The sequence below is a fragment of the Gallinula chloropus genome (genome assembly GCF_964237585.1).
Source record: "Gallinula chloropus genome assembly, chromosome: 5".
NCBI lineage: Eukaryota > Metazoa > Chordata > Aves > Gruiformes > Rallidae > Gallinula > Gallinula chloropus.
In genome coordinates this window covers 25,338,535-25,362,202 of record NC_140090.1, presented here as the reverse complement: position 1 = coordinate 25,362,202, position 23,668 = coordinate 25,338,535, and the positions used below count along the sequence as shown (strand labels likewise).

At 39.9% G+C, this 23,668-nt stretch overlaps 1 protein-coding gene across 1 annotated transcript in view; it reads left to right on the top strand.

The window, feature by feature from the left end:
* Positions 1–23,668, top strand: part of ZNF385B (zinc finger protein 385B) — a gene marked incomplete at its 5' end in the record, with an annotated part of 142,317 nt that overhangs the window by 82,879 nt on the left and 35,770 nt on the right. Inside the window, 2 exon segments of the mRNA XM_084265061.1 lie at positions 5,202–5,332; positions 23,270–23,380. Of these exon segments, the coding sequence (XP_084121187.1) occupies positions 5,202–5,332; positions 23,270–23,380 (242 nt within the window).

Here is a 23,668-nt window from a genome sequence, read left to right as displayed (position 1 = left end):
AAGCAGATAGATCTGGGACCTGATGCAACGGAGGCATCAGATATAAGGGAAGAAAGCTATTAATTTTATTGTGCATTTCTGTAATTAGGCGGGAGGATTTTTATAAACATAATTTAATTGTGCCAATCTTCCCCTAAAGCTGCATATAGTAAAGTGTCAGAAAGTCTTGTGCAAATTGGGGATATTTTGGTGGTGGTGTTTTGTTTTGAGTTGGGGGTGTTCTATTGGGCTTTTGTCCAAGGAATAGACAGTAGAGCTGAAGAGATTTTTATTCAGTATAAAAGCCTAGGTACTATCTCTGGCTCTAACCTGTTTATACAACTCTGTTTTGAGCTACAAAGTAAATACCTCTGACAGTGCTGAAAACTTCCACTGACAAATTAATAAACTGTAAGGTGCCAGAAAAAGCTCCTAGATTAACACCTGCAGAATCATCACAGATCCTTCTACGGAGCCATTTTCTGCGCTGCTGTCTCATGTGGCTCTGAAGGAAAGCTCTGTGAATGGAGATGGCAATGTGAGGTCTAAAGGCAGGATGGCAGTGCATAGTGTGGTTGTAGTCCGTAACAAATTCAGCCAGTATGGGCAAAACAAAAGGGAAAACTTATCCATCCTTGCGGAGATACTGTTGGCTCAAGCAGTATCTGAAAAACGCTGCACTTAAAAAGGTCAAAGGAGGGGAAAGCCCAAACTGACCTATCTCATCAGTTATATGGCAGCTCTTCCTAGGTCAGATGAGACTACTCAACATTGGTATAGAAAGAAAAGGTTCCTCATAGCTAAATACAGTCAGACAATTCAGGGATGAAAATGCCAACACAGTCCATCCATAAACTGAAAACTTTGTGTAATGTGCAGAAATAGTAGTGGGTATGAAGTTTTTCTGAGTGTTCTCCGATGCACAAATTAAACCAAAGGCACGCATGCGCAATCTGAGATGGATATAAATTGTCCAGTTCACAGGATATTGTTAATGGAATGTTTTTGTTCAGTTCAGAGAAGACCTTAGTTCCTTTTTTTGCTCTGCGTGTGGGCTGCTTCCTTGGTTTGGAGGATTAAAATATTGTGGTAGCATCTTTAGGTAACAGAAAAAAGGGAGAGTATTGAGTATGGCTTTAGATTTCTCTGTAGTTGCCTTTAATGAAGACTTTGGAAGAGCATGCTTTCAAGTCTGGAGAATAATTTCAAGTATGCTGAAATTTGTCCAAAAATACTCTCTAGATGAGTAAATTCTGCGGTTAAATTGGGTTTTTTTTTTGTGTGATGGTCTAATGTTGAGTCAAATCAGAGCAATTAATGTGCAGACATTGCACTTTTTTGTGTTAGTGATAAAAAAATAAATCACTTGAGAAAATCATAGAAACTAAACTTTCACAAATAGTTTTCAGGAGGTACAAAGGGAGAAATTGTGTGATTAGATTTGACTGAACTTGACACTGCTCTTACTTGAAAAAGATGAGCAGTGACTGCTAACTATGGCTGAAGTTAAGTGTGGCTGTCTCTGCCAAAACTGTGATTTTGCCATTCATGGCTTCTGCAGTTTTTCTGTGAAGCTGCAGAAGAGCTGTGTGCGAGATATTGGTAGAGGCTCCTCAAGTCCCCCGGTTCCTTCCCCCTTCCTGGCTCCCAGGTAAAGCATGGCTCAGTGGTCCCTGGGACTCCTCTTACCATGGGAGTGACCAATATGAGGCATCACTTTCGCTGCCTAATTTTTAATTTTGTGCCATCTTTGTTAGAGACACATCAGGTTTGGGTAATGACAACAACCTTTTGTAACTTTTGCAAAGGCATCAGTGTCCCAGTGCATTTCAGTGTGCGTGAAGCCTTATGTGATGCTGTGATTCTGTACGTGGCTGAAGAACAACAGGTCATGTTGCATTTATCTGAAAAAAAGTCTCCATGTATCTAGGAGGAAGGAAAACTTTTAATAAAATGAGCCATTTTGGATCATCTGCTCAGATGAAAGCCTGTTTTCCTTCTCTTAGACAAGAGTAAAAAAGTACCCAGTGAAGATAAGTGTCCTTTGGCAAAGTCTGTCTACTGCTTGCCTCTCCAGTGTGTGGGTAACTCCTGGTGCGGGAGTCAAAATTGAAGTTACAAAGGTAAAATAATGATTTGAATTTATGAAGCTGAAATGAGCAAATGGATTTACAAGAAATATCACTTATATTTATGCCAAAGATTGACAAGTGGTTTAAAACAATCTGTGTTTGACATGGTGAGTTGTCTTTATCATGTCTGTATCATTAAAATGCTAATGAACTGATAAACATCTGTTAAATTTATAAAGATAATACAGCTTGACAGCTACATCTTTCTTGCACCAGTATTCCTGCTAGCTCTGGTCTGCATACAGATTTGGTGGAGTGGTAGTGAGAATCTGTCTGACCTGTGGGCACAATGCCAGCTTGTTCTGCTTGATTTGATGATTTTGCTGCAGAGAACTTCTACCTGTATTTTAGATAATCTTTATCTGATCATTCTTCCAGAGGTTTTCAAAGGTGTGTCCGAAAATCAAACTTCAGTCAAACAGGATCACTGGTATTTGGTGGGCAATAGATGTAGTAGTGAACTGGCAAACAGAAGTGAACAAATTATTGCCATCATTAATGCCTCCATTAATCACTCTGGTAGGCGTTTGTGTTTTCTTTATGGACTCTGAATGCATCCTAGTCCACCGGTTGTCTATTACTCTGGCAGGAAATATGCCATGGACTGCAAAACTGGAGGCAGATTTCAAATGTCTTTGTTGCATTTAATGATCTGTGCTTGGCCAAGGAGTACTGAGATTATTGGGTTGGTTGGATTGGTTGTAGGAGGATGCAAATAGCTTTTTAATTTTTAAAACTTTTATGCCAAATGCTTCCTATACCTTGGTTGAAGACAGCATCAGAAATCTAGCTTAACTCTTATTTTGAATGTCAATTTATTCTGTTGTATGTTTTCTGTAAAATTTAGTTTAAAATATGTAACCGTAGCTTCATTGCAGTATGTATATGTAAACTGAAGGACAGGTCACTTTTAACTTTATGGATCTTTAATAGCTTCAAAGAGAAACTTACAGAAGTTAGATTGATGGTGGCTTTAGGTAATTGAATACAACATAACCGCTGTTTGAATACAAGTCTGAAATACAAATTATGTAAATCTACTGTTTCAGAATCAGCTAGTAGAAATGATCATCATTTGTGCAGTTGAAGATATTTTGGATAAATCCTCTGACACACTGCTTTCCTATAGATGCCTTTTTGTTCATTAATGATTTGAAGAAACTAAAGGTGTGTGAGTCTTTAGCTTTCTGATGCTTGTGACTCTGCTTGAATAAGCTTTGTCTTATAGTTAAGCACAGCTGTCAGTAAGCTTCATGGGCTTATGCAGAAAAAAAACTTATGAAAGTATTGGGGTAGGAGAAGGGAGAAAATATTCTGGGAACGTCTCGAGCATATTTTTTTCTTTCAAGTTGTGTGGCTCAATTGAGATGGCATTCAACAGTTCTCTCTCCATAGTTGTCAATGACCCATCTTTGTGCAGTCATCACAGTTTTCCTGTAGAAGAAGCAGAGAATAGATTGTATCCTGCTATTCATCTGCTAGACCATAATAAAGTGTTTACTGTGCTGCAGCTGTGATCAGAATGACTGTCTCCATCATCTAGAAGTTTGAGCTCAGGGCTAGTTATAAGCGTTTTATCGTCTAAAAAATCTGGGCAGCCCAATCTGGCTTCTGAACTCAGCTTCCCCCTTGGATACCATAAGATGGGTTTGAAATTGTGTGTGGAGGCAGGATGACAAGATTAAAAGGAGGGAAATTTCTGCTCTGCCTTCAATTTTGCATGTCCCTAACAGGGGGAAGGGAGATCCCATAATAAGGATTGGTGCTGAGGCAGTCCGTATGGAGGATTGCCTGGCATCTTCAAGTAGATGCAAATTATTTGATTTTATGGGAGAAAAGGGGAAAATTGCTTGTTTACTTTTCTCCTTCCTTCCCCCAAGCCCCCTGGCCCTTCCTAACTGTGTTGAAAAAGCTCCCATGACTCCTTTAAGAGAAAGCTTACGTATTGTGTCAGCTCTGCTTTAGACCAGAGAAATTCCTGAGTACTGTTATGCTCCCAGCTGACATGCTGGCCACCAGTGAGTGGGAGAAAAAGGTAATTATGGAGAAATTCTGGCGGAGGAAGGAGAGGCAGAGTGTGACTCACCCTCCTTTAGAGGTGTGGGACACTTGTGTTCCAGTGCCTGCTCCAGTTGGTGTTGAATTATTTATTCATCTCAGGAAAGAAAAATGGAGGGGTTGGTGTTTGGGGTTTTTTTTTCATTTTTTATTTCAATGAGGGAAATTTAATTTGAAATCTATTTTTTACGATTTCAGAAAAAAACAACTCCCACAGACATAGCTTGAAGCTGCGTACCAGGCGCACTATTGTGTGAATAGGACAGATAGCTAGTTAAAAAAAAAATATTTGGACATCTGTGCCTTGCCATTGCCTTGAGGTCTTGCTGGGGAATGATTCTCAAGTGTAACAGAAAGAATTTCGCATGTCGATTTCTGGAAAGCTCTTGTTTGTAGAGAAAGAGCTGGGGTCCAGTGAAGAAAATGCTAGTTTGCATTGCGTGTGAAGAGTTGTGTTCATTTACGTGCTAGCTGATTATTTAATTGTTGGCTGTTTTCTAATATTTGCTTTGCCTTGCAAAAAAGAAGGCACTTTTAAAAATGTTAAGTGAAATGGTGTATATGCAGCACCTGGTAGTTACTGTCAGAAGAAGAAAGAATATGCATGCAGCTCACTGTTTGGAAACAAACCTCTGAATTTCAGCATGCGTGTATTGTCTCTGCTAGCTGGTCTAGTAGGCAGCCATGGATTGCAAAAGCATCTGACTTTTGTGGGCGCCCATCTTGGCCTTTCTGGCACAGAAGATTTTTTCAGCTTTAGAAAGGATTTATTTTACCTGCCAATGTGATTTATATACCATATGTCTCCTCTTCAGTGTCTGAGTATCCATGGCCATAGGGGAAGTGTTCTGCCTCATCTGTAGAGTGTGGAAATAGGTTTTGGGTTGTTTTTTTAATATTAACTCCTACAGAGCCACTTTATTGCCTCCCTGTATTATTTTTTTGGTGGTTGTGTCAGCAAGAGATAGCTATACTGTGCGTGATGTGAAAAGGAGAATACTATGAATTCCTGGTTTTGTTTGCTCTTGGCAGGCACTGCTACACTTCCCACCCTTGTGCGCACACCTACTTTGATGATGCAGCCTTCCCTGGATATCAAACCCTTTATGTCCTTCCCTGTGGACAGCAGCTCTGCTGTTGGATTCTTCCCAAATTTTAACACAGTAAGTAAAGGTGTTTCCACATTTAGCTTCAATGTATGCTTTCCAAGCCAGTTCTAATATCCAGTACTGAAGCTGCCTTAAAACAGTGCATTGCTGACACAGTTTTAGACAACGCTTTTTTGCCTTTGCTGTGGTGGCTGCACTTCCCTTGTGCAAAAATTGGAGCAGTACCCATCCTCTCTGTGAACCATGTCGATCCTTTAACTTCTCTATTGGGGTGGTGTCTGCACATTGAAAAACTCACTATAGAGATTTGATGAGCGATAGCATTGTTTTGACCATTTGCCTGAGCATGTGCATTTCCATGTGCTGTGGAAAAGGAAAAAGCAAAATCTAATGTAAAGACAGACATGACGGGGAAGGCCTGGATCTTCCATGGATGTGAACTGAGGTAAGGCTTGCAGCCAGCGAAGCAACTGGAGGATTTTGTTAATTTTGTGTAATAACAATAAAGTCTAAAATTGCGCAGCCAGCCTATGTGAAAAATGTGAACCCAATGCTTTTAGCTTATGGTAAAGCATCTTGGGCTTTTGCAAAAATAAAAAAAAAAATACTATTTCCAAATACCACTCAGTGCTTCTGTAGCTCTCCACGTTTGTTAGAGCAGCGGTGACAAAATTGGTCTCTTCTGTACTTTTTACTTCAACAGCTCATAAAACGGTTCTTCATGTTACCTGAAGGCTTTCTGCTGTCACACTTTACAATTTGTTTAATTAGTGCCTTGCATGCGCCAGTCGCCCCAAACCTGGTATTTTACGTGTTGCCATTCAAGTTTCCACGCGTGGAGGTAATTCGGTGTGGGACGTGCTGGCAGACAGCAAGAACCCAGCAGCAGGGAGGAAACTGCTCTGGGTCGTTTCTGCCAAGTCAGCGAGTACGATCTGGTCATTCGTGACCGTTGCCTGAACTGCACAGCATCACACTTGTCGCTGTTAGGGAGGGGGGAGGGAGCTGTGGAAAGGGAAGTCAGTGTCACCGCTGCCAGACAGCCATCAGCTGAACCACTGCCAAATGTTTCCTTTCGCAAACTCACCTTCTGTCTGAAGTTCAAACATCAAGAGGGTTTTTTTTTTCTTCATGGCATATGAATACATCTTGCTGACAGGCTTTGCACTACAGCACACAGTGCTGTGGGGTGGTTATGAGGTAATGTATCAGCCAGCATCTTTCAAGTGTTTTCCACCCAATGTGGCTTTTAAACAGTAGCAAATATGATTAATTCATTTCAAGACGTGCATGTGACAATTGGGGGTTTGAGTGAGATGTGGGGATGCGCATTTGTGTAGATTGGGGGAGTGTGGTCATGTGTGTGTACAAAGAGATGAAAAACTTTTTAAAAATCCAGGTATGTCTAAAGTGCAGGACCAAAACTTGGTACAATTTTAAGAAAGCAGCGTGTCACTCTCATCTAGACACGATGAAATATATTTTCCATGCTCTTGAGAATTTTATTACTGACTTGTCTTCTCTCCAGTTGCACTGGTTTATATGTGAACTGTATCCCAGAACTGTACCCCAAAGACTTGGAGAACTTTTTCTTTAGGGATACTTTAGTTTTAGAGTGAACCAAAGTTATTTGCTTACTGGTGGTATTACTGAATTTCTGAGTTGTGGTAGCCTCTAGTGACAGATCAATTTGGATATTTAGACTGTTTTTGCCTATGTACACTAACGTACATTTATCTGGGTTACATTCCATTTGCCTAATTCCCAGATTGTTTATCCTTCACTCCGCTCCTTTCTCTCCAAACTTCTACAGGTTTTATTAAAAAAAAAAAAAAAGTACAAGCCTGGGGTAATCAGAAAATATTGTTGACTCAGTGTATACTTCCTCCCTTGGAGTTCTTGATAATTATATAAAATCGTGCTGCTATGCACCACAGACACCACATGTTTAAATTCTCTTTTTTGAGGAACAGTGATTCAGTACTACTCTATTTCTAATTCACAGACTTTGCCATTTATCTTGCAGGTATTGATTTTACCTAACAGTCTTTTACAATGGACTTCAAAGCTCATTGGAAAACTAAATCATTCATGGTTATCTGCTGACAGGCATGGTGAACACCAGCTGTCATGCACTTCCTTCCTTTCTAACAGCGCATTTGCAAGTGTACATTTCTGTTTGGTGGGGGCTTTTTCCTCTTTTTCACTGTAATGCAGTAGGGGGAGCATGCAAAAATTTGTAAAAAGACTTTTTCCAGAAGATGCTTGAGTGAGTAGAAGTTAAATCCAGTTGATCCATAATGTATGCATCATCCAAAGTGCCTTAATTCTTCATCTTGTGCGGGAACAGAATCTTGGAAATGCTTTTAGTCCCTTCCCCTCTGAAAAGCCACCATTTGTCTTATGGATCAGTCAGGAAATCTCTCCACTTCACTCACAAGAGCTCCCGTCAAGGACTGTAGGCAATGAAACATCTCGGGCGCAGCACTCCATCTCTCCGCCTTCGCTCGGACTGAGGGGACCCCGCAGCACCTGCCAGGGCCCCTGTTCGTTCTTGTGTGTGTTCACTGAAGGTGGCAGAAAGAAATGTTGTCTCAAGAGAAAACTTCTTGGCATCCAACTGTTCATTTTCAATGGTAGTCAGATACAGAAGTGTTTTTCTAAGCCTTGCATGGAGGTAGTTTCTAACTTAATTTCATTGGCCTGAAAAAAAGAAGTTTCTTAAGGCGCTTGATACAGTAACTACCAGAGCAGGAAAAACAAGGTAAAATATATTAAGTACAAACATGTATAAAGGACTACCCCCTACAGTGTTTCCAACAGAACTTGTCTTATTTATGGAAATGTATTTAAAATCTGGTGTAAAGCCTTTCTTATATAGTTAACTTTGACAGTTTTCAATGCTGAAAAAATCTGTGATGCTCCAGATGAAATGTCAGTGTTCCCATTTCTTTTGTGAAAGTGTTCTGATCACTTGCTTCTCTCCACATGAGGTGCTTTGAAAGGAAGCATTGAGACGACCTCTGTTCCTTTATAAGGAATGCCTACCCCAAATATATCTTATTTTCTTGACAGAACTGTGTGATTTAGGTTAAAATGCTGATCTCCTGCTTCTAAAAGTATTAATAGTTCTAAACATGCTGTGGACATATGTATAGTACTTATCAATCCACACCCCAATTACATTTGTCTTTGTTCCTTAGAACTTGCTTACAGTATAGGAAAAATTAATTGGGGAATTACTGTAGTAACTCCTTGGGTGAATGCCCGTATTTCTCAATAGATATGCCTTTTTCTTTCAACGATTCAGCCAGAAAAGGGATCCTTGAAGTGCAGAATGAAGGATTTCAGGCAGAGAGGTGTTGCAGAATAGGAGCTCTCTTCTTTCCTGGTCTTTTCAGAGCACCAGCAAATAGTTTTGTCAGAACAGGACAGGCATGATCAGGCTGTCACAGCCTGCAACTGAACTGATGCACAGAAGCACAAAATCTCTCTCAGAAGTGCTGCAGCAGTGGATCCAAAGGTGACAGCGTGTTTGTCCTGGCATCAAGTTCTAAAAGCTTTTTCTCAGTTACTCATACCCTGCTGTCTCCCTGCTGTCTGAAGTGCATAACTTGAATCAAATTCTTGGCTGGTATTATTACTTGTTTAGCCCTGTGTTAGTTACTATGAAGAAAACTATCTCTGCTGAAACCAGGCGATATGTAAACCATATACCGAGATAGGAGACAGCGTGATAAGAACTTCCTAAATTAGTACCTCTGGTTTGGAATGGATGCTGTATGGAAAGGTATTGTTTAAACAGACTTCTTTTTGCATGCTAAGATGACTTTATGATTACCTAACATGTAACAACTTGTACATTGATCATGTTTAAAGATCTGTAAGCCTTCAAAGCCAAGTGTATAAAATCACTGGAAATCAAAGATCACACTGATCTTCATTTGGTCCCCATCGTACGTTTAATATCATGTACTCAGGAATTTTATGCTTACTGGGTTTCACCTTCTGTGCCATTCTTTCTCTACACCTCCCTGATTCATTTCCTCATGTCATCCATCTTGTGGACTGAATGAAGAAAGGATGCTTTGTGACTACATCATTGTAGGCTATCACGGTGCAGGTGCTCAAGTGACTGAAAGCTGGGATTTATCTTGCAGACAAACTAAATGATCACTGTCTGCATGTCCCTATAAATGATGTATGCTCTCCAGGAAAAAAAAGAAAAACTAAAAAAACCCCCACAAATTTCCAGTGCATTCTACCTTGTTCTGAAATGAGAGCAGCACTACATGATTCAAATTTAGTTGCAGTGGTACAGCCAGGGACCTGTCAGTCTGCACAACAGCAGTATCAGCAACTTCACAGATTCTATCATCATAGAAAATAATCAGCAATTCATATGCTTCCTTCTGAGTTTGTTATGGCCTCAGGGGTAATCAAAGATTATAGCATCTCTTGTAGCTTTTACATTAGTCGAGAATTTTCCATCTAACTAGCCCATGATTGGTTTCTAAATGCTGGTTCATACCTTCATATTTTAGAGGACAAATGGGTTAATGTGGCCTAGTTACTGCTTCAGCATCTATTTCTCTTCAAGTAGGTTTATGCTGATTCTTTATATTAGAGTTCCCTTAGTCCCCTTGCGAAGTGGACCAGAAGTATTTTACATCTGCCAGTGAAGGTGAGCCAGCTGGAATGGGCTACAGGAAGGGAAAGAGGAGCTGACTAGTAACTTAGTCAGAAATCACTGTCTCTTCTCCAGCATTAGCCTTGCCTGGACTAAGCATGCCTGGCCAACCCCCAAGAAAACTACTGGGAGGGACTAATTTGCTCTTTCCTCTTCTGCGTTTTCAATTATGTCCCTCATTTTTATTTGCTATATATCTAGCTCTCATTTGAAGGGCCCAATAATCAGCCAAGGCAGAGGCAGAGGTCAGCAGATAAGAGTGTGGGACACTCGTATCGCTGGCTTCCCTCGCCTCTCTGCGCCAAGTGCCTCTTCTGCCTTTGGCACAGTACTGTGGCTCAGGAGCTTGTCGTTTCCTTAGCGGGGTCTGAATTCAGCCACTTAATGCCCTGTTGCAGTGCCAAAGTATGCTCTGGAGCTCAGGGCTGTATATAGGAGGAGCAGATTACAGATGCAGCCAACTGGATATTGCCAACTGTTATCTGTGGTCCTCTTTACTGAAGTAGCCTGTCCATGTGCTCTGATTTCCCCTTTTCCTCTTTGTGAAGTGCCAGGGGGATGTGATCTACTCTGCTTCTCTTCCTCTGAAATTGCTCCAGAGAGCAGGTGGGGTTTTGAGAGATGTGCTGTACCCTAATTAAACACAGGACAGAAAGGAAATTTAAGCTCTTACCTTAGAAGGAGAAGTGTTTTGTGGGGTAGCTGGGTATTTTGTTTGGTGTTTTTTGTTTTGGTTTGACTTTTTAAATTAAGACATGTCGAGATTTTTTTCTTGCAGACATTTCATAGTCTTTTTTATACTCATGCAGGTGGAAAAGGCACTTCAGGTTTGCCTTCTATTCCTGTGTTATGCACTTAAAAACATTCCTATTTCACTTTTAGATTTTATGAATATAATAGTCCATGTTTTCCAAGTTGTAGCCAGTCACCCAAACTACAACATGAGGAATCAGACTGCTACCTTTTGCAAAGGAAATAGTAGAGAATAATGAGTATTTTTGCAGATATTTACAGGTTAGGAAGGGAGAGGTTCAGGAACCACATACTGAAGCCAAAATTCTGGCAGCACAGACCTCAGCTCTGTGCCTAGTCTTTGCTTTCTCCTCTGTCTCTCTTCTCACAGCATCTGGGTGCAGAGCCCCTTTATCCTCCATTTCTTCCTCTTTTCAGTTTCCTGGAGTCGATTTTCTTGGTGTCCCTTCGGCTTTTTGTACAAAGGCAGGAATTCATCCTTGTCTTTTTATGGCCTTGGTGGAAACCAGCAGAGATTGACCTCTTTCAACTGTGGTAGGAATTTTTGGAAAAATTCTTCTCAGCCCTTGTTGGAGGCCCTGATGTTGTGATGTAACCTGAAAAATACTAATTTAAGGAGGTATATTTTCCCCACAGAATACGTGAGCTATATCTGCTGAAACTTTCAAAAAAGATTGAGCTTGAAGCAAGCATCTAGTCAGGTACAGAGTTTGATATGGAAAAAAATAAAATTCTCCTCAAGTTAGTAGTGTGTTCATGACACAAGGGAGGGGGTTGTTAGCCATAAATCTTATGGGCATCAAACTGCTGAATGATGTTTTGCAAAAAGATGGGGAGGAAACTGTTCCCACTCAAAGCAGTTCAAAAATTGTAGTTTAAGACAACCAGGGCACATGTATTGTACTGCTGTGCTTATAAAGGTTTTGCTAATTTCTACTTGTTATTCTTTTCCTAATCAAAATTCTAGAGCACCTTTGGAGACATCTAAGTTGTTCTTGTGTCAGGAGTTCTTCAGGAATGCAGAAGTGGCTGCTTTTGCAGCATGCTGGCTGTATGTGTCTGATTTTTCTGCCCTCCCATATATCTTTGCCACATTGGTCCATGAGAAGCTAAGAATTACTGCTGTAATAATTACTAAATAAATTATGAGAATGTAGCTAAGATCTAATTTTTGTTGTAATCTTTCTTTCTGAATGTGGATATAGTTAGTGGTTTTTTTAATTGTCATAAAGCTGACTGTATCAAGATTAAAAGTACTGTATGGTAATTTAAGGTCATAGTGTGAAAGCTGTCTGTCTTTAGCAGACCTGAAAACAGTGATAGACAGGTTTGAAGCATTGCCTAGCTCATTTCAACTACCAGAGCAAGGCTGACCTGAAGAGCTGTCCCTTTCAAACTGTCCTTCTCTGTTTTCAGTCTATCTGGTCTCATAGAAGAGATACCGCAAAGTTCAGCTGCTTCCTTGAGTTAACTCAAGGGAAAGGGGATCACATTTCTTGCTCATGTATTTGTTAGAAGAGACAAGTTTCTACTTTGCTTTGTGTCTCATTTACTTTGATTTAAAGAAAAAAACCCCAATCGACAGAATCCAATGCTACCTTAAGTTTCAGAACATGTTTAGTTAGAAATGGAATGTTTCTTTAAAGGTTCACATCCAAATACAGCACTTTTTAATCAGAAACATTTTAAAGACTGTGTAGTGTGTAGTACTGGTGATAAAAACCCAACAAACCAAACCAGACACATCATTATTGATTTTTAAATGAAGTAAGCCTATTATTCCTTACCTACTGTGAAGAGTAGATGACAGCTGTCAGCTAGCGTAGTTATGCAAATCTCAGTTCTGATTTGCTTCTAGTCCTGGTTTCAGTCAGGATGGAGTTAACTTCTTTTGTAGCAGTGGATGGAATGCTGTGTTTGGGTGTTAAGATGGAAGCAGTGCTGATAACACCCTGATGTTTTTAGTTGTTGTCAAGCAGTCAAGGACTTTTCAGTTCTTCATATTTCCCTACTAATGAGAAAGGAGGGGACAAAGCCAGGACAGGTGACCCAAAGTGGCCAAAGGGGGTATTCCATGCCAATTACGTCATGCTCAGTGTAAAGGGGGGCTGGTGGGAGGAGGAGCAGGCGGCTCCAGGACGCACAGTTTTTGGGAGATTGTCCAGTTCTGGGACAGTTCTGGGGTGCACGGCCTGAGTTGTGGGTTTGGTAAGAAACTGCATTGTGTAGCACCAGTTTCATATACCTTTTATACAGCCATTTTATACATTTGCATTCAAATACATATACACACATATAATTTATCCTCTTTTTAGACTTTTTTTTCCCAGAGAGGTAATAATATTAATTCACTTCAGAAGACTAGGCTTCCCGTGTCTTTATTCTATTCACAGAAATAATCAAGGCCATGAATTTGTCCCTAACCTCTCTTTGCACAGTTCAGAGCAGTGGAGGAAATTCAAATCTACCTAATGGAATACCATTCATCTTTGTGGTGTTGGTGTTTTGGCATAGGCTGGGAGCAACAAAACTGTCAGCAAAACTTAGAGCAGACCCTTAAGAAGAAAAGGGTCGTAGCTAAGGACTGTCTCAAAGATGAAAGCCAATATCAGGAATCTTGATTATCCCACATGTTATCTAAGCTGCTTCTCTGACTACAGATTCATAGGCTTGAGACTTACGGCAGGATTCTACTGAAAGGTAATTTTTCATATTGTTTTACCTATTAGTATTGTTTTACTGTCAAGTGGTAATAGGTAGTTTAACAATAATAGCTTTGCTCCCAGAGTATGTTATTGGTTTGATTTTCAGTGAGTCTCAAACTTTAGTATGTTTGGGGTCTTTTCCTAGGTTTTGGTAGCTTTTTTGTTTAGCTGAACACAGCTGAGAGTTCTGAATAAGAGCAGCCATAATAATAAGTAGCAGTTATATAGTATCTTTCATCAGATGATTTTGAAGAGTTGTAAACATATTATTTAGACCTTTTAGCCTTTTTGCGAGGTTGCAAATATGTTTATCCTCATTTTACAAAAAATATAATATAAGGCTCAGGTGAAGTGACTCTTGTACAATTAAACTTGTGAGCCAGCAGAGCAACAAAGGGAAATGAAATTGTCATATTCCTTGAGTATAAATTTGTACTATTCTTTTTCTCATGTTCAGTTTATTGTGGTTCTAAAAGTTCATCTTATCTATAACAGCCTTGGTAGAGTAACTTGGGTGGACTAAAAAAGAAGCTGCTGGTGCAGTTTAGTATTTAAAAAAAACCCACATTAAACCTCAGATACTCTTTTCCCTATTCCTCTGTTTGCTTGGCAGAGGGAGAAAATTCTCTTTTATCCCAAAACATTTTCAGCAGCTTTCTCTTTCTTCATTTCACCTACAACAATCTCTAAGCTTGTCTGGAGCAGAAAGTTTGACGTTTTTGTACCACAGGTGTTAAATCTATTGCTGGCATTCTCATTACAAATACAATAGTTTTTTGTATTTATATCCACGCCTGAGCATAAGCCCTATAAGAAACTGGGACCTGATTCGGAAATTTTTGGTTTGCTGTGGTGTCTCACCAATTCTTTATTTCTTTGGATTAAGTCTTTTAACAGGAATCAAATATTAACTTTTAATAGTCTTTTACACTACAATTTCTAAAACAGCGGTAGTATTTAATTTTTGGAACACTTTTTCAAAGGCTCTCCTAATAACAATTTCCTAAACCAGAAATAATTTTTAACGTGCAACAAATATAGTCGTAGATGAAGGGGAGAAAGTACAGAGGAAAAATCTCCAGCACTGAAAAGAGAAATAATAGTAAAAAAGAATTAAAAGATGTTCTCTCAATTTTTTAGTTTTTTGCCTGATTTATTTTTTTAAAACAGCAGAGTTTCTTGATTTAAGCCAAAGTCGTCAAAAAATGGATAACAGAAGAGCAACAGTTCAGAAAATTTCTCATTTTATTTTAATTGGACAGTGTGGAATGTTTTTCCTTTTGCTTATGGTGGCCTAAACCGCTATTTTGGACTAATTGAGGAGAAACAATATTCTGCTGAGAAGGCTGGGATTCATCCTTGGCCTCCTGAGCTTGGTCTGACAAAGTCTTGCAAATTAGACTAAGTGCAGACCCCACTGAAATCTGTCTCTGCCTCAACATAAAATTCCCAGTTTGGTGCTGCTTCAGCCAGCTGCCTCTCCCAGGCTGGGTCAGAAGACATCCTAAAATGGAGAAGGACATGTGATGGTGTAATTATTTGTTTTAAGGCATAAGATGGATAAATGGGCACGTCAGTAAAGATTTAGGGCTGTGCTTCCCAATTTGATGCTGAGGCAAGAAGATTAATGCATTTCTTGTTAAAACAAAAAAGATGTAATTAAACAGGTGAAGAGAAAGTGGATTCACACATAATGTTCTAACTTTTAGTACCTGTGTTTCAATGGCATATTGCAAATCTGAAAAGGAGTCAGAGAAAATCCACTAAATGACCCAAGGCTGGTCATTTATAGTGAGTGGCTGGTGGCACTGTACAGGTGCCGACATGTTCACAAGACATCGGAGATGAGGGAGATCTTTAATAGAGATACGTAACTGGATCAAGCTGTTTATAATAGACATGGTAAGATGTAGATTTTAACTGTGGGAATAATCAATTATTAGCATTGTTTCTTCAGTGGTGATGTTATAATAATCTTAGTTGGAAACCTATGGTGGTGGGTTTTGTGTTCCCTACCACCACCCTCACCACCCCCAAATTTAGGCTCTGGTTGACCACAGATTATCAGACTTCATAACAGGAAGAACTGAAACTCCCATGCATGAAATAATTGTCATGCACTTTTCAGGGAATGGTTTCATCTGGTCTAAAACGAACCTGTAAAATGCTGTAGATACAGGTTTCAGTGTTCTGTGTGATTGCAGATATGGATTCATAGAGAAAATGATCCTCTTTCTAATTTTTCCATGCAAGCTTCTCTTTTAGAGGGGAACATGGAAGAAGGTAGCACATCAAGTGGCTCTGCATTATGCCATAGGAGTGGACGGGAAGCCTAGCTGCTGGTGGCTGGCGGCAGAAAACCAGTCTCCCAAGTCAGTGACTCCCGCCCTTTAACTCTGCTAACAGAAATAACATGGAATTTACAAAAACAAAATTAGCTGAACCTTAATCTCTAAAAGGAAAATGAGGAAGCTTGGTTTATTAATATTTCTGCTCTTTTAAGACAAAAAAGGTTGTTCCCACCTCTGGAACACCTCTGCCCTTTCAGTGGTATTATATTAAAAATGAAGTAGAAGTGTAAACTGTAAAGGTGTCTCTTTCCTTCTTATTTTTCCAGTACACACTGTTGTTTCAACAACTTTTCATGGACATATGTAGTATCTGACAGGTTAGCAAGTGAATTATAATGAGATTTTTTGTTTTGTTTTATAAAGCCTCCAGGCTGATCTCACTGGCTAGAAGTAGTTTGAGGGTCACAGCTGGCACAGCCACTGTTTTCCTTAGGGAAGCTGGAGCTTGCTGCCACATTGATCAAAATGAGGAGATGCAAACACAGTGAGATTGTACAGTTGAAGAGGTTTGCATTCAGAGTACAATGTTCTTACTGCATTTTGGGAACTGTGTGGAAGGGATGGGAGATGATAGGCCTTGTGGTCTGAATTCTTTCTTAGCGGATGCTTATGTGTTTCTGCACTTGGGGAAAGGCACCTACTCAGAATTGGACTTGTTGCAACCTGAAAGGTTTCGGTTTGATTTCAATGAGACCCAGATTTCATGCTCTCTGAAAATGTGCTGTGTGTAAATGCATTAAGAGAGCCTGTTAAACAATGAAGTGTGATTAAGCAACCTCCTGTTAAATCACAGGATTATGGTATAAAAACCTATAATATTGTAACTTAATTATTCTTTATGTTCTAATTAAACATTTGCACAAGTTCTGAGTCAACTGCTGGGAATCTGACAGAAGCCCTCCCCTGCTTTGTTATTTGGCCATTTACATCTGCCCAGTTTTTCAAACTCAAAATGCTGTGGAGAGCATAGAGATGGAGGTGTGGGTAGATGGTGTTTAGAGAACTGCAGGCTTACCCTTCAGAAACACGTGTCTGTGGAGACACACTCTGGGCTAGTCAGGGAGGGCTGGTACCCAGGGACCATTGGCCTCATTCCCACAAGAAAACTAAGTTGTGCACATTGTAGAATTTTAGGTTGGAAGAGACCCTTAAGATATCAAGTCCAGCCATTAACTTAACACTGCCAAGTGAAGACATTTTCCCCATGTCCAATGTGCAACTTGAGGCCATTTCCTCTTGTTCCATCACTTGTTACCGGGGAGAAAAGACCAACACCCACCTCACTATAACCTCCTTTCAGGTAGACCTCCATCGGTAGAGCTGACTCAGGTATTCCTGGTGATGCAAAATAAGCAAGGAAATGCCATACAGTATAGCCTTGTTATAAGCAATAATAATAGCAACAACACACAAAGAAGGAGTGATGTCCAAAACAAAAATCCTTAATTTAAATGCTACCTCTGCATTGGTAATCTCTGTGCCACTCTTTTTTCCCTTTGATTGCCACGGAAAACAATGGTTTATATTATCAGTTCATTCCATATACAGCTTAAAATTTTGCTGTATCAAAGTAAAACAGCACAGTGTGCCATAGGGCCACTCTCAGTGCTTTTTCAGGGGCTTCTCAATGCCCAGAGCTTGAGAGATACTCAGTTAAATCTCTTGTACCCACTTAACAATATTCTGTTTCCAAATGCTTGTCTTACAGAAACCTTTAAATTTGACCCAAGAGTTACATCATTATGAGAGGTAACTGAACTGAGGGCATAAACTCCCAGTCACAGTTTTAAATGTTACTCAGATTTAAGTTTGTGCTGCTGTTAGGAGAAGACAGAGATTTTGAGTATATATTTTTGTTAGAGTGGTAAGAATAGCATGTAGAACACTTGATTAGCATGCTTCAGTACCTAAGCAGATCAGGAAGCGAATGAAAGCTCAGGAATTAGGTCATTAGGTACAAGCAGCAAGCGTAAATCAGTGTAGAATCACTAGCTTAGATGTAAAACCAGCAATTTATCTCTGGATACTAGGCAAGCACCAAAAGCTTCAACTCAGATAAGCATCTGGGTTTATCCAAACTTTTAAACTGCAGATTGCACCTGAGCAAAAACCCAATACAAATATACTGGATTTCCAACATCCCAAAAAGCAGCTTTTCTTGCAATGTAATGTCACCTCATTAAAAAAAAAAAAAGCTTAGAAATGATACTTAACCTTTCTGTTGCAGCAATTTACCTCTTGACTGGATCAATACAATTTATTTCTGAGGCTCACAAATTGGTGTTTGCATTCTGTGCTATGTGGAAAGAGATCTTTTAAAATATCCAGAACTTCAGTTTCACTGCAGTTCTCCTGATGCACTTGGTCATTTTTTTTCTCCTTCCTATGCATGCTTTTATGTCTCTTACTAGTCTGGTTCAGTTCCCAGAAGGTACCAGAAGAATCTGTGGTACCATAACATACAGCAGGGCAGGGAGAGTTTCTGGTAGCAGGAATTATGAGAGAATTCAAGGTTGAAATTGTTGAATTATTGATGATATTGTGGTCATATAAAAGTGCTTTTGTATCTGAGGACTGAAAGGTGGCAAATACGATACCTGTTTTTGAAACTCATTCCATGGAGAATGTAAGCCTTTAGGTGGCATATATTTGCCAGGAAAATTAATAGAAACCTGTTGCAGTTTTGTGAGGCTGTGCTGCTGAGACGGTTTCTTTAAGCAGCAGGTAGAGTTTTCTGCCAACGAGTAATTCAAGGCCAAAGTTACAGCCCGAGAGATAGTCAAGTGCCTCTGAGAATCACATATAGGAGAAAACAACCCAGAAGTAACTGCATTTTGCCACTGGAGAAGGGAGCGAGAAGATGTAACGAGCTGTGCAGACACCAAGGCCAGAACAGGGCGGGGGAGGCGGCGGCCCAGGTGCCGGAGAGAAAGATGCCCCTGCTGCCCGTGGAGAAACGCATGGAAAAGGCCAAGATCCCACCTGCAGCCCGTGGAGGGGCTCCACACTGGATGGAGCAGGTGGAGACATAGAGGAGATGCTGTGACCCTACGTTGGAACAAGCCGCTGCCAGCACTTGCAGCCATGAAGGGAAACAGAGACACAGAGATGAGTGAGAGAGAGATTTGCGCCCGAACAGGTTTGCTGGGGGAGGCTGGTGACCCCACAGAGGACTGGGACTGAGACATTGTGATTTATGACTGCCTGCCGTAGCAGTGACCCATGCCAGGGCAGCTGGTGAATAGATAAAGCCCTGGGGAAAGGATTCATGTTGGAGAAGTTTGTGGAGGACTTTCTCATGTGGGTGAGACCCCACGGTGCAGCAGGGGGAGGGTGTGGAATGAATGCCCACCCTCCCTGCCCCCGGCCGAGAAGGAAACCAACTAGCAAGGGACTGGCCGAAGCCCCCATCTCCCAGTCCCTGCCCCCCTGTACTGCGAGCAGGGGGAACAAGGGAGTGAAATCATGACTAGAGTGAAGTCCGCTAAGAAGGGAACGGGGAGGAAGGTTAGAGGTGTTTTAAGATCTGAAAGACGAAAAGAGCTCTTGAAGAAGTAACCAAGAACCCCATTTTTTTTCCCAGTCCTTGCCCCCCTGTACTGTGAACAGAGGGGAAGAAGGGAGCAAAATCCTGACTAAAGTCTGCTAAGAAGGGAGTAATAGACTGACTTTGGTGGGTATCTGGCCTTTCAGCCAGGGCTAAACCACCACAAAACCTCAATAAAAATAGTATGACAGCACCTCATGTTGTGGACTGCCTATAAAGTGTCAGCATAATTCCTTTTTAATGGTAAATCCTTCTTTACAAACCTGTTTGTAGAGGTCAGCAAACACGTGAATAAGGATGTTTTAATCTACATATTTGGAATTACCAAAAGGGTTTTCAAAAACCCCCTTGACAAAGTTTTTTACGCAAATTAATTTGGTGTAAGAGGACCCTTGTGTGCTGAAAAGATATTTCTGAGGTAAGGTGACCTGAGAAAGTTGGCTAATAGTGAAGTTGTGCCAGATAGTGACAAAAGAGAAAGATCATAAGAAGAGAAGCCAGACAAAAAATGGCTGGTGAAGTTCCATCTAGATAAATGTGAAGTGGTGCATGCATAAGGAAGACTTCACAAAACTTCGTATTGAAAGTAATGTGTTATGAATTGACCATTAACACCTGGCATAGTTGGGGGAAATACCACATGTGTTTATGCTGCTCCTGTTCTTCTCTTGATAATAACAAAGGATTGTTTCAAGGAATAAAGTGACAGGCTAGATGCAACTTCAGTAAAGTTGAGCAGTTCTTCTCTGCTTTAGGATTGTCTGTGACTACATTGGAATTTTTGAAGTGCTTTGAAAATTGTTATTTCCTGTCTCAGTAGTTGTAGACTATTTCTCATGTTTGCATGTTCTGCCATCGGGAACCAGAAGCAGTAGTAGATGATTGCTGAAAGCTGTACAGATTCTGTTGATCCTTGTACACCTCCCTAGTTTGGGTGGTTTTAAGGAGACCTGTTGCAAAAAGATGGCATCTTCAACCTTATTGCAAAGATGCTTTTAAATTTAAATTTTTATTAAACCAATTGAGGTAGGAGAACAAGACTAAAAGATTGTTAAACTTAGTTATGGCTACCAGAACACTGCAAATTGCTTTATTAATTCTTCCTGTAGCATAAACAGCACAGTGCAGATTTTTATTTGCATTTGTGGTAGCTGTTAGCGTCTGTTGTTATTTAGTTTTATAGAACTGTTTTTTAAATACCGGTGCTCCCCACTGGGCAAAGTCTGCTGCGTCATTTCCTAATATATACCTCAACAAATTATCCTCTCCCTCTTTCCCACTCCCTCCCTCCCTGCAATGAGGAAAATTTTGTCGTGATCTGAGATCAGTTTACCCTGCAGCATTAATCTCCTAACAGAGAGATACTATTTTATTTTTCCAGCATGCTGTAATCCACCCTGGTTTCTGATATATTTAAAACCTATTAATTGTTAATGTTGCATTTCTTGAATTCTCATCATGACCGGGCTCCACACGGGGCTCCGGTTTGGGAAGGATCATTAACCGTTCCCCTGGGGATCCCGAGTGGTACTTTCTGGAGACAGCGTGAGCTGTGTTATTTGTGAGAGTTTGTCCTTGTGCTGCTACATCTGTTTGAAACTGGGACTTTGTGCGTAGTCTGCGTTGTAGGGTTTTGAACTGCATTGCCTGACGCTAGCACTGTGGATTGTTATCTGGAATGCACAGAGGAGTCATTGATCACTGCTGCTTTTTGCCTTTTTAATTTTTTTAAAAACGGGACTGCAGACGCTAGTGGGTATTTTTGGTTTTTCTTTTCAACGATCTCAGACACTTCAAATGGTGGAGGTACTTTTCAGCATTACTCTTTTATTCTGGATGACCTGATCTAATGATTACTAATTAAGTTGAAAAGCAAAACATACCTTCCTTTTCTTTTTTTTAAAAGCCTGTTCCCTAATGATGCAGCAATATTTGAAAATCTATTGTAAATGAGATAAGAAATATTGACTGGCGTATCTGTTATAAGATGGATGTTCAAAAAACTTTTAGTCTGCATGTATAATTGTGATAGATTATGCAAGGTGACACAATGAATGGTACAAGTCAGAAATAGATTTTGGGGTTTTTTTGTTATATTTTAAGCTTTTAAACTTTGGACTGTGAGTATATTATAGGGGAAACAAGAAATAAGGATATTTATTTTAGGGGTTTTCTAAGACTTTATCACATTCATTTTAACACTGTAGTGTCATTTAACAATTCAGTAGTTCATCCTAGAAAGGTGTTTTTACTTTTGTCTTAATATGGTACCCCTCTGTCAATGAAATACAGTATTTAATGTCAAAGGCTGATAAGAATTGTCATCTCTCCAGAAAACTTAATAGCAATGACATTTGCAACCCTGTGTATTTGGTTTGAAAGGAATGTAGGAGGAAACCAATGTAGCTGTAGTGTTGAATGTTAGGTGATAGATTGTTGGAGAATGTCTTTGTGTGCAGATACGGTGCAATATGTTTTTCTGTAATTTGTGTATTTGTGCATATGCATATATATGCTTCTCTGGAAGCTTAAATGTGTACTGAGGGAAAATTACAATCCTTATCTTCAGGTTTAGAAACTCTGGAAGCAGCTAATTTACTGTTACAATTCCTTAACAAATGAATCAGTAGGTTCAACTTCTCTCTCTTCCTTTTGTAAGTGAGCTTAGTGGCAGATATGTGATGTGTACTATCTGAGATTAAAAAGACCCATTTAGTTTCTTCAAATAGTACTGTAAAGGAAAAAACCCATCGTTGTGACTGTAAAGCAAGTTTCAGAAAAATATAGCTTGATAATGAATTGAACTATTTTCTCCTGAGTTGGTTTAAAAACAAGGTTGGGAAATCACCACTTACCTTTCTTGTAGAATGCCGTTTTTTGCACTCTCCTCTTCAGAATCCATTTTTCATCTTGAATAAAGATGAAGGACCACACATGAACAGATGTTTAAAGGATAATGAGGGTTGAAAGGGACCTCAGAGGTCATCTGGTCCAACCTCCTGCTCAGAGCAGGGTCAGATGTGTGAGAGCAGACACTTTGTTTTACATGAATTAGAAAAATATGTTTGAATCAGGAAATTAATTTTAATCTCTATACATGCCACATCAGGAAAAAAAAGACATATTAGGCTTAATTGAGGCTGTGATGAGCAGTTATAATGCTTTTCCTTAACATCCTGTGCCATTCTGCAGCTCAGGCAGTGTTAAAAACAGAGGTCTCTGTAGACTTGAGGGTGTTCTAAATTGGTGACCACAAGGAGTCACAGTATTTAGTAAAGTTGTAATCAATTGACAGCTCCTGGAACTGTTCAGTCAAAGTTAGGATTAATATATTTGGCACTTCACTTATCTCAAATTTTTCACAATGTCAGAATGATTTCTGAAGTGTGGTAACTTCAAAACAAGTGGTAACAAGTGGTGTTTCCAATGGGGCCTGCAAAGGAACTCCTTTCACAGAAGGGTCCCCAGGAGTGAATAATTTCAAATAAGGGCTAATATTCATCATTGAAGAGAAGAAACAAATAGAGGTAAAACCCAATGATTTGTTATGGTGCAAAAGTAGTTTCTTGTGATATGTCTGTTGAACCAGCTGCTGCTAGGGAAAGACTTTCAAGGGGCTCTTTGCAATTCAGACAGGATTGTGTCCTCCTGCAGCATGGAGGACATACAAGGCTGGGGGAGCAACTATTTAGTAGACTGGGTTTGGCAACAACAAAGGTGCTGCCTTTCTTCACAAGGTTTGGCATACTACTAATTCCCTAACATCAGTTAAATCTAATTATTGTGAGGGCTGAAAATTTATTTCTTCCTCTTTATCTAAAAAAAAAAAAAAGTAAAGAAGAAAACCCCAAAAAGCTTCCAGCAGAAAGTGTTATTTTTTTGTTTTTCTTCTGTGCTGAATATTGTCCATGAAAAGCTGTAAATTAATTATTGTTTGTTATCCAGATGGATCCTGTGCAAAAAGCAGTCATAAACCATACCTTTGGAGTGTCCATTCCCCCAAAGAAGAAACAAGTCATTTCCTGTAATGTCTGCCAGCTTCGCTTTAACTCTGATGTGAGTATTGTCTATTTTCATTCCTTTTTTTTTTTTTTTTTTTTGAGTACAGTAGGTATAAATAATCTAAACCTCACTTTGCCATAAAATTGTTCCAGTTCTGCCTACATTTACCTCATCCAACCGGGCAAAGTATGTTGCCCACTCGGAGGTGGAAATCCATGGAGGTACATTGCTTATTCATTTTCTTGAATGGTTCTGGCACAATATCCAATGTCATGTCCATTGACAGTATCCCATTTGACAGTCCAGTTACTTTCAGACCTACTGCAAAAAGAAATCTTAAAA